Here is a 16,225-nt window from a genome sequence, read left to right as displayed (position 1 = left end):
CGAGGCTGTAAATCTTTACGGGAGCAGAAAGCCTCATCTTTCTCCCGCAGAACAGCTGGAAGTTTCAAACTGCTGACCTTGAGGTTCGCAGCCCGCTTCGTAACCACTGCGCTACCAGAGCTTGTTGTCAAGTGCCGTCAAATGGGTTCCAACTCACAGCAACCCGGCGCAGGGTTTCTGAGGAGCGGCTGATGGGTTTTAACTCCAACCTTGTGGTTAGCAGTCCAGTGCTGACCCTACAGCTCCAAAACAGGACTCCAGTTAAGGACCATTGTTGTTATGTGCCGTCGAATCGGTTCCGACCCATAGCAACCATTATTTCCAAAGCCTGAGCCCTGCAGCTAGTGAGGCAGGAGCTCAGGATGGTTTATTGCTATCCTGCATGCTTTGTGCAGTGTATTTTCCCTAATGAGGACAGAGAACCTGCTCCATACTGATAACACATAATTTGCATTATCTGTGGCACAGAATGCTAACATCAATCTCTAACTGTGAAAGATGTGTGTTGAGGTGAAAACTCCCCAAATGCCAATCTGAAAGTTCAAATACAATCACTCAGAAAAAATTTTTTCTGCCAAGCATTTGCCAAAGCCATAACTTTGACTTCTTGGCTTTTGATTTAGGGATGTTCCAGGCTTGAAGAAACAGTCTTTGAGAACTAGTTGGAGTTTGTTAGGGAAATAGGGAAGGAGGAGTTGGAAGCACCGGTGTGCAACCTGGAGTATGAGAGGTAATGAGGCTGCAAGCACATCACCTTGTAGATGTTCTACATTAGAATCTATTGTTTGAGAAGTTTCTAAGACATTACAAAAATTTGTGCTTTATCCTAAAGGCAAGGGGAACTATTTCAACAGTCACATCAGACAATGGTATAATCAGGTTTTATTTAATAAAACAATTTTTAGAAATGTAGAGAGTGATTTGGAAGAGAGAAACCAGTAACAGTGAGATTAACTGAGAGATGATGAGGGTTTGATTAAAATGGAAGCAATGAAGATGGCAGATTAATTCAAATTCCAAGAGAGATTGAAGGAATTGACAGACTAAGATGTGGGTCATGAAAACAAGTAAAGAGATGCTGGTAACTCCTAGAAATCTGGTTTAGGTGACCTGGAATGATGCTGATGAGATAATTGGAGAAGACATTTTATAGAAAGTTGAGTGATCTGGCCTGGAGTTATACACGAATGTTAATATCTATTGACATAAAGCTAATGTGAGAAAAGTGGCTTCTTGATTTCCATTAGAATGCTCAGCTACTGCTGTACACAATCTCATGTCTTATAAAAGTAAATAAACCGACTTTTAAAACATTTTCCTCCAATATACTTTTAATTCCTGGTCCTTGTTGACACTTGGCATTTAACTAATAAAACTACTTTCCATGTAATCCTTTCTAGAGGCTTCCTCTATCCTTGATTTTTACGGCTTTGAGAGAAGGTTGGCTTTCTCACAGAACTCACTGATCCTGTAAGACCACTGGCACATCACTCGTCATTAAACAGCTCTTGTCTTCTCTTTGTAAGTGATTCTTTACCACCCTCAAGACACTCCCAGTATCGTCACTGACTTCTCCTCCCTTCCAGTCATCTCCTGGACCATAACTTTAACATCCAAGTTCACAAACAGTGCAACTCAACAAGCTGTGATGAATATCTACCTCTAGGCAGGTGTTTGCTTGCCACTGAGGGTTCATTTCCTTGAGGAACATACTGCATTGGGCTATAATGTGCAATAGTGGCTAAGAGTATGGACTCTGAATTCAGACTGCTTGAATCTAATCCTGGCTCTACCACTTTCTAGCTTTTTGATCTGCATCAACTTTCTTCTCTCTATGCTTATGTTTCATCATCAGTAAAATGGGTACCTACTCCCCAGAAAGTTTTTTCAGGCTTGGTGGTGGTGGTGGCGGTTATGGGCTGTGGAGTCAGTTCCTACTCAAAGCAACCCTTTATAGGGTTTCCAAGGCTGTAAATCTTTATAGGAGTGTCTGTCTCCTATGGAACAGCTTATAGTTTCGAACTGCTGACCTTGAGGTTAGCGTCCTGACTCATAAACAATATGCTACCAGAGCTTAAATGAAACCAAGTCATATACATAAGGTACTTGGCACAGAACCTGGCATGAAATAAGCTCCTAAAGAATGTCAGCTTTTATTATTCCTAACAAGAAATGATCCTCATTTTCAAAGTAATTGTTGAAGATAAGAATGCAGTATATATGTCCAATTTCATGCTGTAAGTACTACGGAAAGTCAAGATGGTAAGAACCATTCATAAAATTTGAGAAGTCTTCACTAAATGGGGACCATTTTACTTAAGTCTTAAAGATGATTCCCCAGGTAGACAAGTGAGGAAGAGCATTCTGGACCGAGAAATCCATCAGTCCAGAGACTTGGTTGAGGTACATGGCAGATTTGGGGAAAAGCAAATGGTTTGATATGGCTGTTATGTAGGGTGATTGAAAACAGAAAATAAAAATTGCTAAAATAAGTTTTCACTTTATATCCAGATCTAATTAGGAGCTGTAACACAATTCTAAGGACCATGCTTTTGGAGCTTCTTGAACTTATTTTCTTCTTTTTTATATACACAAAAACACTCAAGAATATATAGTCATTTAAACAAACCAAGGGCACATTCTGCAAACCTGCCTCCTGACCACCAGCACACAACCTTTCTCTTTTCATGAGTCTAGAGTTCTCAGCTGCTCTATCTCTTTACATCCTCATCTCTGCCTCCATCTCTGGTATCGCTGCTTCTCTGGAAAGGGCCCCACAATCTGCTCATGCTCTTCTCCCTTGATGGTCCTAGTATCCTCTGTTCCTGGAATGTAAGATTAACTACCTCCTTTTTTATTATAAAACTTCTACCTTTACAATTGTGACAGTTGCAATTAGTCATGATAACAATGACTCACTATTGAATCATAAGAATATTAGCCCCATCTCCTTTCATCAGACTCATCTAGACAAGATGAAAACTATTCAGTGGGGATTCTAACTTTCCCTGCATACTTTGAAACTCAACTCCCTCTTGAAAACTTGTAAGGCAGCCACTTTGTGCCTTTGTAGCCCCCCCACCCCCACCCCATTTTAGGTATCCAGTCCTTATCTACCTGTGTAGATAAGTTGCCCATCCTTATCAACTCTGTATACAGAGGTGATAGGATTGATACTTAATATGAAGACTCCTTCCCCCTCAGTTGGTATTTTGAGCTACTATATCCATAAGAATAGGTCAAGTTCATCAAGTTGTAGCAATTTACACTTGTTTCCTTTATCAAATTTCCTTATCTTTCTCTATTTGAGTTCTGATCATCAAGCCATCGAAGCTAGGTCAACTGGGTCCTATCTGCAAGTTTGGCTGTTCTTGTGCTGCTCCCTTCACTTCATATCAGCTGAATGCTTCACTCTCAGCTTTAGCCTTCTGTGGCTAGGTCCTTGTCCACAGGCTTAGGAGTCCTCAGGTCTCACAACACTTCGGATCAACCAGCCCTTCCTCTTCTCTCTGTGATCTCCAGATTGATTGGAGTCTAAGGTCAAACTCAGCCCATATCTTCACTGCTGACTTTCCACCATTTCCACTCACCAGTAGACCAACATGGTTGCCAGCAAGTTTATATGCCTGTTCATGTGTTCCCTTTGAGTTTCAATCTTGGAGGACTGCTGGTCTTTCTTTCAAGAAATATCTTCTGTTCCTCTAGCTACTCTGCATGTCCTTTCAAGTGGAAAGGTCCCACCTCAGAAGGTTTTAGATGGGGCTCAGGATTCCACCTAGGATCCAATACATTACAAAGGCTAGGCTCCGCAAGAAGTATATTTCTCTGGAGATGTTCTAGAACCTCTTTTAGGTATTACAATAAACTATAGACTGTTATAGCCTTATAAGTTATAGACATATGTTTTCTGTAATCATGTTTCCCAATATTCCTTTCTATTCCACTCGTGTCTATTTTATAATAGTAAGCAAGGGAAACCAACACTCATAAGACAGTCAAGCATCTTAACATTATTTTCCCTCTTTTATCCATTCAGACTATGCCTCAATCTCTGTATCACAGAGCCCTGTTGTTGAACTTATTTTCAATGAGCTCCATGTCTATCCCATTTACACAGAAGAGCCATTCATGGAAACAACCACAAGTTAGAACTGATGATCACTTAAAACTGCTTTACCACAAAAATTCTAATTGTCTCCTGAAGACTCTCACTTCCTTATCTCTATTGAACTTTACTTCATCTTTAGGAGAAATTTGGTCACTTGGCTTCTCCACCTTCATACTGTCCATCACTCCTTTTCTATCTTGATATGTCTGCCTAACAAGCCTAGATTTATTTTTAGGCAACTTTGGGTGGATTCAAACCTCCAACTTATTGGTTAACAGCTAAGTGTGTCAATCGTTTGTACCACAAGAGACTATTTCTAAGTACAGAGCCTTGGGTAATTGCACAGGTCACCCATACATGAAGCCCATGAAGCCAGCCGCACTTGTACAAATGTTGGAAGAACTGAAGGAGGAAAATTTGCTTTCAGCAAATATCTCAGTTTAAAACATCAAAGTGGGTGGAGGAAAGTGTTAAAATTCTCCGGAATCACTAGGAAGTGTCCACTACCCCATTCTACAGCAGTGAAATGAGTGATTGTCCATACTTTAGAAAGAAGTTAGGAATCAGATCTGTCTTATCTATTCCATTTGGTACTGAGTCCCTCAGATCCTGCTGTAATTTTTTTCTCTTGTTTCATAAACAACTGGAAACCATCTCCAATGAATTTGGTTTCAAGATGCAACCCTGAGAAAAAGTTTCATAATTAAAAATTTTACAGTTCTTACACAACCTGTCAAGAAGGGCTACTCACTTTAGCAGTTTTCGATTTCAATGGTTACATAGAGTTTGAATGAAAAGGTGATGTTTTAGGTAACACTATCCATAGAATGCTAGGCAGATAAAGGGGACCACATAGTTTCGGTATTTTTTGAATGTTGATCAACTGTATATATTTAATAGCTGTGTGCACATAGTAGCAAATATCCAAATGAAAAATGGAAATTATAGTGGGCTATACAGATGTTCTATATATGAAGCCAAACATCTGGAGATACAAAAACATCTGGTTGACTGACTAGATTTTTCAGTTTTCTTCTGCAATTTTAGCATTGTGAAAGCATAGAACATTTGGCCGTATCATTAGCAGTAAAAAAAAAAAAAAAAAATGCAACAAGAATCATGCTATTAAGCAGCATCAGGATTAATACAAATAAAATCACTCTGAAAATTAGTAACTTATTTTTTAATTAAAATTATATTTAAGCTATTGAAACTCATTCCTATACCTGGATCTGAGTTACTTTAAAACTAGTCTTTGAACTAAAAACTAAAGTAACTGCTGTGTTTAAAATAATGGTTTATAAAGAATTTCTTAAATGTTAGGAAGTAATCTGTGTTATGATTGAAACACAGATTGATCTATGTATTTTATTTGAATTGTGAAAGATAAAACTTAGAAAAGGGTTAACAAATTTTATACCAATAGTTTGGCTTTATGTGTTAAATGATTCCCAGCAAATATAAATAACTAAAGTACCAAAGGAGATATATAATCCAATGTCATACAAAACCTGTGAAAGAACAATGATTGTTTTTTCTTCAGTAAATATGTTGTATGTACAGGTACACTTCTAAGCACTTTAGAACACATTTATTTACACTATAGGTAGTTAACGGTTATTCTCGACATTTTTCAGGTGAGGAAACAAATATGGAGACTTTAAGAAAGTTACTCAAAGTCACACAGCTAATAAATGACTGTGACAAGTTCCCAACCCAAGCAATCTGCCTTTGAAGTCTTGGTTTTTAATCATTACTTTACAGACTGCTAAGAAAATTAAATGTTTAAAAATAACTTGCAAGTATTGACCAATCCCTTCTAGACTTCCAGCAAAAATACAGTTGACAATAACTTTGTTCTAAAAATGACTCCTTTGTTTCCACAGAATATAACTCGGCAAGCTGTTGTATGCAATAATTCTTTGCAACTAGCAGCTGCTCTGCTTTGTGTAACTTCCCACAAGCATGCCAAAATGTTAATAACAATTACAATTAGGAGAGAAATTATTTGGGGCAACATACTATTTAACAAGAGCTCTGGTAAATCAAAAGTTGCCAAATAGCTAAAAATATTAACACTTGGCTAAAACTTTTCTCCTTTTTCTGCTGATTCTTTTAAAAAGGTGTGAACTGTGCATTGGAAATTGAGGAATGTTGGTAGCAGCCCTCTCTAAATGGTGCAACTTGTCAGGAAGCTCTAGGGGTTATCTCTGTGCCTGTGCCCCTGGATTTCAAGGAGACCACTGTGAATTCAACCTGGATGAGTGTGCCAGTCAGCCTTGCCTCCATGGCGGGTTCTGTGTGGATGGAGACAACAGGTATGTTCTCTTCCATGTTCACGTGACCAGCTTAGAGAGAACCCACTGACCTAGAGCTATCATGGCACTCTGGGGAATTTAAAAATCTCGCACTCTTGAGATTTTATATCTTATATGAAGAAAAGTAGTACCGCTGATGAGATCACACCCAAAATGCATCTTTTTGGAAGGCATCTGTCCTCAAAAGGAGGATTGTCTAGGTCACTTGGTAAGAGTCCCTAGGTGGTACAAACAGTTAAGTGCTTGGCTGGTAATCAGAAGATTGGAGGTTAGAGTACCCAGAGATATCTTGGAAGAAAGGCTCAGTAATCTGCCATTGCAGGTCAGAGCCATAAAATCCCTATGGAGCAGTTACACTCTGACACACATGGAGTCTCCAAGAGTCGGGATCAACTTGATAGCAAGTGGTGTTTTGTTTCTCTTGTAGGACTTTGCTGTTGTTGTTAGGTGTCTTGAGGCCCATTGTGACTCATAGCAACTTTATGCACAGCAGAATGAAATGCTGCCTCCTCTTTCACAACCTCAAGATCATTGTTACACTTGAGCCCATTGCTGCCACTTTGAGAATCCATATCTGGGATCTCTCTGTTTTTCACTGACCCTTTACTTTGCCTAGCTAGCATGATGTCCTTGTCCAGGCACTGGTCCCTTCTGATAATAAATCCAAAGCATGAGAGATGAAGTCTGGCCATCCTGGCTTCTAAGGAGCATTCTGGTTGTACTTCTTCCAACACAGATTTGCTTATTTTTCTGGCAGTCTATGGTACTTTTAATATTCTTCTTCAACACTATACCTTAAATACATCAATTCTTTTAGTTTAGAGCTGCTTTTACTACTTAAAAGTCTCAGCCTTTCAATTTTATTAAATAAATCTTTTTTAGATAAGGAAGGTTTAAAAACAAAGCTAGAGATTGTTCTATGTGTGAACATAGGTTGCATCTGCATAGCAAACTTCATTTAAAGGTATAAATGGGCTCAAGTGTAACAATAACCATGAGGTTGTAAAAGACGAGGCAGCATTTCATTCTGCTGTGCATAGAGCTGCTATGAGTCACAATGGATCTCAAGGCACCTAACAACAACAACAAACTCCTACAAGAGAAACAAAACACCATTTGCTGATTTAAAGGTATAAATCAAGTGGTAAAAATAAGTCCTTTAGGAATTTGATATAAACAGCATTGGAAAGGACAGTCATATTAAATTAGCTATCATTTGCATGTCCAGGTGTTTGAATAATTAGATGAATACTTCTGAGAAATCAGAATAATGAGAAGAAGCTCTTTGACTCTCTGGTGTTTCAAAAATAACAAAAATTATATCTGAGTTTCAACTGAGCCGCAAGGTTGCCCTTTCAAACCCACCAGTGGATCCTAGGAAACCCTATACAGGGTCACTCTGAGTTGGACCAAACTCAACGCACTTAACAACAATAATACGATGGATATAAAAATTAGTGTAATGGTAGTTGAGTTAACATGAAATATGTTGGAAAGAACTTTCTAGTACTTATTTAAAGAATATTTACTGAATTACCAAATGCATAACCATTTTTAACATCATTGAGCACTCAACATTATCTTGTTACAGTGAACACTGCATTAATTTTCCCATATTACAAAAAAGAAGTATAAAGTTCAGGGCTGTGAGGAGTCTCCCACAAAGTCACACAATTAATTCTTTGCTATCTATAAGAGTCTTCTTTTATTTAATGAGAGATATAATTTGTCTCAAATCTATTTTTGAAAGTGAAGCAGATTCAAAGAGAGATCAATAAAATGCATGTGTGCTTCAAACATGCTGTGGTTGTTAAGTGCCATTGAGTCAGTTCCAACTCATAGTAACGCTGTATAGGGTTTTCTAGGAGCCACTGGTGAGTTTGAACTGCCAACCTTGTGGTTCACAGTCCAGCGCTGACCCTACAGTGCCATACCAGAAGTCCAGCCAAATAATAGAAATTGAGTAGAGCAATGCAATTATTTGTTTATTTTTGTAAAATCAAAACATGATTTTAAACCATATTCTATCTTCTGCCTCTGCCTCTTAGTTCTACCTAAATCATGCTCTAGTGACAGAAATCTAAATTCCTGCAGACAGAACAAGAATGGAAATTTTTTAAAAAGAATCCCAGAGGAAAAATAAGAGGTTTCCCTATCATCTCCAGAAAACCACACAACAGATATTACCAAAAACTTTTGATTTCTATGGAAATGCAAACAAACGAAGGCTAAAATCTTGTCACTATATTCTCTTCACTTGAATGTGACATGAATAATGTGTTGCTATTGACCTTGAATCATAGAGACCCCATATGACAAAGTAGAACTGCCTATAGGATTTTGTGGTGAGGCAGGATAATGCCTGAACTATATGGTCAGTTTGAACCCCAGGTCAGTCATTCAAATCCACCAGCTGCTCCTCTGAAACCCTGTACAGGGTCGCTATGAGTCAAAACTGACTGGATGGCCCTTAAGAAAAACAACAACAATCTTTACAGGAGGAGACTCGTTGTCATAGTGATTGAAGCACTTGACTGCTAATCAGTTTTTCATTTGAACCCACCAGCTGCTCTGCAGGAGAAAGATGTGACCATAAAGATTTTACAGCCTTGGAAACCCTATGGAGCAGTTCTACTCTATCATATAGGGTTGCTATGAGCTGCAGGATAAGCACTAGATATCTAGCCCCAAAGTTGGCAGTTCAAACCTACTAGGTCTTCTTGGGAAACCCTATACAGGGTAGTTATGAGTCAGAACTGACTTGATGATACTTAACAAAAACATAAATAACTAAATAAAATAGGGCCACAATGGTATAACTCTTTCTCTACTGCCTTCTAAACGTCTAACAGTTTGATTTAGTAAGATTTAATAGCAGTTTACCCAGAAAAAGATGATACTTTGTGCTTCCGCAAAGATTACAGTCTTGGAAACTCTATAAAAGGTCGCTATAAGTGCAAACCCACTCAATGTCACTTAAGAACAACAACAATAGCAATTTAAGGAGCTGTGGCGACACTTAGGGTTAGGTGTTGGGTTGCTAACCACAAAGTCGGTAGTTCAAATTCACTACCACTCCTCAGGAGAAAGTTGAGGCTCTCTGTTCTCATAAAGATTTACATCTTAGAAACGCTATATGGGGTCACTGTGAGTCAGAATTAACTCAATTGCAGTGCCTTATAGCAACTTAATCAGTACCTTCTGATGCCTAAAATGCGGAGCTTCATTTTTCACATATACATTTAGTTATCATAATAACCCTGAGACATGAGTTCTATCATCTACAGTTTATGGATGAGTAAAATGAAGTATGGAGTCCTGGTGTAGCGCTGTGGGTTAATGAGTGAAACTGCAAAACTGTTTGAACTGTAAGGTTGGCAGTTCAAGCTCACCAGCTGCTCCTCAGAAACCCTGTACAGGGTCACTATGGGTCAAAACTAACTCGATGGCACTTAACAACAACAAAAAACTGAAGTAGGCAATCGTGGTTTCCAAATAATTTTACATGATGTAGTATTATAAATTTTGAAAACAGATCAATGTTTTCTAATGATAAGACATAAACATGAAACTTACAATGCTTTTGGGATTATATAAATAATTGCCAGGCATTTATATACAAGTATTAAAACTATTTCTGGACATCAGGTTAACAGACAGGCAACGAAAACAGAGAAAAGATCATTTATCTCAATATGACCAAGAGCTGACATGAAAATTTCATTTTACTCTCCAGATACAGCTGTAACTGTGTGGATAGCCAATTCACAGGGACACACTGCGAGACCTTAGTGCCTCTATGGTGGTCAAATCCCTGTCATAACAATGCTACATGTGAGAACAGTTTGGACAATTACAAGCGTCGCTTTGGACCTCGTAAGTGACAAAATGCCTTCCACCAACTGGTTTTTTCTGCCCCTCTTCAAATAGAAACAGACCTTTTGTATGAAAGAGAAACTAAAATTTCTTATTGTTAAAAGTGTAAAAGCAACTTTCTTCCAGTTATCATTGTTTAATTGTATTTTTTCAATGTTTGTATGTACCTACTGCTATACAGGAGTCCTAGTGTGGTGCTGTGGGTTAATGGGCCAGACTACAAAGCCGTTTGAACTTCAAAGTTAGCAGTTCAAGCTCACCAGCTGCTCCTTGAAAACCCCATACAGGGTCACTATGGGTCGGAATCAACTCGACGGCACTTAACAACAACAACTGCTACACTAAGCATTATCTAAAGTAGGTTACTAACCTGCCCAATGATCCTAACCCTCAAAAGGAGACAGGGGAAAAAAAGCAATGGAATGATAAAACTCAGTATCTTAGCTGCTTCCTTTGCCTATGAAATATTCTCTTAGACACCTGGAATGCATCAAAACCATGAAATAATGTTGAAACCCTAGAAGCCTGTATTGTAATTCATGGAATCTTTCAACATGATTATGATAGTGCCCATAGAGGGTATAGAATGCTATTCTAGAAATAGGAGTATTCTCCTGGGAACATATAATGTTAAGAATACATTAACTATAACCAGAAATTGCATATAAAGAGTAATTAGAAAATTTTATAGAACTCTAGACTTGTGTGTAGAGTTTATGACAGAATAAGTAGAAAATGGTATGTAACACCTGAGTCAATATGATGCTAATTTGGCAAACAAACAATTTACTTGGTATTTTTTAATTTTAATTCTCCCTAAAATATTATTTATAAAAATGAAAGGTACAGCACCTCCTCTCTGTTCTTTGTTGATCTGCTGAAGAAAAAAAAAAAAAGACAAATTGATGATTATTCTAGTACAGTTATATAAGATTAGAGTCCTGGGTGGTATAAATGATTAATGGCTCAGCTATTAACTATGAGGTTGGAAAGTTGGATTCATTCATAGACACCTCAGAAAGGCCTGGTAATCTACTTCCAAAAAATTCTCCATTGAAAACTCAATGGAGCAGAGTTCTCCTCTGACACATACTGATCACCAAGAGTTGGAATCAACTCAGTGGTAACTGACTTTTAGTAGTTATTGTTGTTAAGTGCCATCAAGTTGCAACCAACTCATAGTGACCCTGTATAGGGTTTCTGAGAAGCAGGTTTTAAGTTACATAAGTATACTTATCTATCTAGAGACCACTGTGGCTTTGTAGTGTAAGCACGTAGGATAAGCACTGGACTGCTAACCACAAGTTTGGCAATTCAAGTCTACCAGCTGCTCCATAGGAGAAAGATGAGACTTTCTGTACCTGCAAAGATTTACAGCCTTGGAAACCCTATACAAGGTCACTATGAGTCAGAACTGGCTCAATGGCTCCTCACAGCAGCAATTATCCATCTGCCTCTCCCCATTCTATTTTTCTTTTTTAAGAAAAGGATAATCCTGTGGTTGGTAAAAAAACATGGAGACTGGAGTCAATTGTTAGTGCCTTCTGTTTGAAAGATATTCCATTGCTTGAGGAACTTTGAATGTTTTTAATTAAATGTATTTTGTGGGTAAGAAATATGAAAATATTAAAAGAAGCTTAGAATTTATTTTTCAGTATCCTTGGTCACTGTATAATAGACTTTAACAAACACTTTTTATTGTGAATTGAGTGAAAATTTACAGAGCAGATAATCAGTTTCACCTACAAGAAATCCTACACTTCCTTGCATCTCAATGATTGCATTCCCTTCAATGTAACATCCCATATTCCACTTCTCTCTGTTTCTTGTTTCCATTCTTCCATCTTTCCCAATCCTGTCTTTACATAAATGCTGCCCTTTTGATCTTGAATGGTTGGCCATTCATTGGTTTGTGTACCTCACTAGTGTTTTTGTCCCCCCTCTATACCTATCTGTCCTAGGCTTGGTTCTAGAGAAGCAAAACCAGTACTGCATATATGTATAAATGAGACCTGGTGTGACACTGTGAGTTAATGCGCTAGGCTGTGAGGTCAGTTTGAACCGTAAGTTTGGCTGTTAAAGCTCACCAGCCGCTCCTCAGAAACCCTTTACAGGGTCACTATGAGTCAGAACTGACTCGATGGCACTTAAACATCAACATCTGCGAAAAGGGATAAAAGTTATTAACTGGTAGTGTTGTTGTGGAGAGTACAGTTATAAAAATAGAGTTTGGTAGATACTGGTTTTGTTATTGTTGAGTGCGATCAAGTTTATTCCAACTCATAAAGACACTATATGAGAGAGTAAAAACTTGCCCATAGTGTTTCCTAGGTTGTAACCTTTATGGGAAGAGATCACCAAGTTGTTGGTATTTTCCCCCTGTGGAGTCATTGATGAACTTGAACTACTGACCTTTTGATTAACAGCTAAATACTTAACCACTGTACCATCAAGGCCTCTTCAGCAATCATTTGTTGTTGAATGCGGTTAAATCAGATGCAACTCATAACAACCATATAAAAGAGTTTCTTAGAATGATTGGTGGGTTTGAACTGCAGACTGTGTGGTTAATGCTTATTCTTGGCAAACATTAGGAACTCAAAAATGGGCAACTATTATTAAAACCAAGTTCTACACCAGTTGAGTACAGGAGATGATTTGGGCTGTCTAGACTCTTGATATGGTGCTGTAGGATCAGCACTGGACTGCAAACCACAAGGACAACAGTTCAAACCCACCAAATGCTCCTCAGAAACTCTGTACAGGGTCATTAGGAATCAGAATCAATTGATGGCAGTTAACAAAAACAACAACAGAGAATTTGTAATGGAGTCACACAGTTAAGAGAACCTGCCTAAAAAGATAAATCACTAAATGTTTCTTTAATTTATGGATTCAATCATTCAAGTCACATGAATTTAGGTGTGGCTCTGTAAGATAAGCACTGGACTGCTAACCAAAAGGTTGGCAGTTCAAACCCACTAGCTGCTCTCAGAAACCCTATACAGACAGGGTTATTATGAGTTGGAACTGACTTGATGGCACAGAATTAGGTGCCGTCAAGTCATTTCCAACTCATAGAGAACCAACAGAACAATACATTTCCCAGTTCTGCACCATCCTCACAATTGTTATGTTTGAGACCATGGCTGCTGCCACTGTGTCAATCCATCTTACTGGGATTTTTCTTCTTTTTCACTGACCCTCCACTTTACCAAGCATGATGTCCTTCTCCTGGGACTGGTCTCTCTTGTCCAAAGACATAGCAGTTCATTTCTATTCACTGGGAGCAGCACAGGAAGAAGAAGAAGGAGAGTCAGGAATAGGTGGAGAATATGGAATGCATGTCTAATAGTTTCCATGAACAACCACCTCCTTTGCTGTGAGACCCGCAAAACTGGATGGTCCTGGCTACTGTTCATTAATATTTTGATAAGAGTCCATAAAAGAATCCTGATCAAAGGGGGAAAGTACAGGACAAAATTTCAAATTTTCATGGACTCTAGACTTTCTGATGCCATGGATGGTGGATGAACCCTTGTAACTATTGTCCTGAGATCATTTAATCTTAAATTTTAAAATATCCCCTGATGCCCTCTTAAAATTGAATAAAAATTTAGCTTAACTAGTAAAAGAAGGTCTGCTTTGAGCATTATGCTTATTTATGAAGTATCTATATGGGATCAAATTGGCAAAAGCAATTCCAAAAACTAGATTGGAATCTTAGGGAACAGTGAGTTTCTGTTAAAAATGAAAGAAAAGCAAGGTGAGAATAGTTGCACAGCTCAACGAATGCAATCAATGTCACTAAATTGTACATATAGAAACTGTGGAATTGGTGCATGTTTTTGATGTGTAAATTCTCAACAACAAAATAAATAAAATGTACTTATAACTAAAAATTTAGAAGAGAAAAAGAGCTTTCTGGCAGCTTATTGCAAGATGATTAATGGAAACAAGTAAAGGCAGAGAATCCAGTGCAAGGGTTCTGCAGTAACTTAAAGAGATGCAACAATTTGCCTGAACTAAGGCAACAAAATTATTATAAGTGTAAATGAGGGGACATATAGTTGTGACAGTCATTTGGGATTTTAAAATAATGTGGGAATTAAGGAAGAAGTGTGTGGTATATACCCAAAAGAAATAACAGCCAGGACATGAGTAGATATATGCACATCCATGTTCACTGTAGCACTATTCACAAGAGCAAAAAGATGGAGACAGCCGAAATGCCCATCAATGAAAGAATGGATAAACAAACTTTGGTACATGCACACAATGGAATACTATGCAACACTGGAAAATAATGAATCTGAGAAACACCTCATAACACGGATGAACCTGGAAGACACTATGCTGAGTGAAATTAATCAATCATAAAAAGACAAATATATGAGACTACAATTGCAAAAGCTCAAGAAAAGGTTTTCATACTAAAAAAAATTCTCTGATAGTTACCAGGGGTGGGAGGAGACATGGGGACTTGACCCAAATAAAAACTTGTTTCTTTGTTCAGAGTTTTATGGGAAATTTCGCTAAAACTATTGACTACATCCTTAACTGAAGGGGTCTATTTATAGAAATGGTTAATGTCAGCAGCAAATAAACTCCCCCAAGGGGATTCAGTGGTGAGGACATGACTGGCAAGAATATAAATCAGAACCTTCCTAATGTCACAATTTGAAAGAGATAATGCATGAGCCAGAAAAGCGCAAAGTATTTATGGAGGTCCTAAATTATTTCCTAGCCTAGACTATGTGTATATGAGTCTTGACACTTGGAGAAGAAAATTAAAAATAGTCCAAGAAACTTTCTTAACTAAGTCCAGTGTAGCACAGCAAATACCATTTAATATAAAAAATTCTATCTTTCAGTATGAAATAAATTATTTAGAAATTGGCATTCAGTTTTAAGAGACATGAGGGTTGGTTCTTCAGGGGCTTTGTTAAAAGTATTATGGGGTCTTGCTGTTTAGTTTCCTTCTTCAACTATAAGTTTCTTCTTCAGATGACTGAGAAAGACCCCAAGGGTAATATGTAATAAATTTATTATACAATTGAGCATCAGAATTTATGTTGTGGTTATAATTCACATATAATTCATATATGTTTATAGTTCATATAAAATGTGAACTCTTTCATACTTTTATTAAAATTATAAACAGAGGGGATACTGGGAGATGGCAGCATAGGCAGGTCTAAGGTTCCAACTCTCCCACACAAACACCAAGAAAAACAATTAGAAATCTCTACTCTCAACTCAAAGAATTCTGAAAGATGTGCAAAAGATTTCAGCAACAAATTGCAAGCTGAAACAAACAAACAAACAAATGCAACTTTTAAAGGGTTGTTGTTGTTAAAGTGCCAAAAAACTTTCTTTTCCTAGTGTTTCCCTCCCACCCACATCCAATAGAGCAGGCACGCAGAGACTGCAATGGAGGAAGCCCAGCATTTGTGTTCTCAGAAGGAACCACCCTCTGGCTATGAAGTGAACAGGGCCAACTTTGCAGGTGGACTACTCAGTATGTCTGCTCTGTGCCATCTGGGAAGCCTCAGGCTAGACTAGATTGGAGTTCACAAAAAGTGGAAAAAGGAGCTGGGAACTAAGATGGAAGGCTATGATGGCCTAAGATATGATTTCCAATAGTACTGTATGTATGGTGGAATTGAAAAAGCTATGGGCAGGACCACATAGGGGTCTTCCTCTTTTTCTCTGACCCTCTACCTTACCAAACATGATGTCCTTCTCCAGTGACTGGTCCCTCCTGACAGTATGTCCGAAGTATGAGATGAAGTTTGGCCATCTTGGCCTCCAGGAGCATTCTGGCTGCACTTCTTTCAAAATGGATCTATTGGTTCTTTTGGAAGCCCATGCACTTTCAATATTCTCCTCCAACACCGTAACTCAAATGCATCAATTCTTC

At 38.1% G+C, this 16,225-nt stretch overlaps 1 protein-coding gene across 1 annotated transcript in view; it reads left to right on the top strand.

Annotated features, from left to right (window-relative positions):
• Positions 1–16,225, top strand: part of CRB1 (crumbs family member 1, photoreceptor morphogenesis associated) — a 179,951-nt gene that overhangs the window by 20,659 nt on the left and 143,067 nt on the right. The window contains 3 exon segments of the mRNA XM_006834233.1: positions 6,232–6,309; positions 6,312–6,426; positions 10,163–10,302. Of these exon segments, the coding sequence (XP_006834296.1) occupies positions 6,232–6,309; positions 6,312–6,426; positions 10,163–10,302 (333 nt within the window).

This window comes from Chrysochloris asiatica, unplaced genomic scaffold (assembly GCF_000296735.1).
Source record: "Chrysochloris asiatica unplaced genomic scaffold, ChrAsi1.0 scaffold00009, whole genome shotgun sequence".
In the NCBI taxonomy this organism is placed as follows: Eukaryota; Metazoa; Chordata; class Mammalia; order Afrosoricida; family Chrysochloridae; genus Chrysochloris; species Chrysochloris asiatica.
Note: the sequence above shows the minus strand (reverse complement) of the source record. Positions and strands in the feature narration are given on the sequence as shown.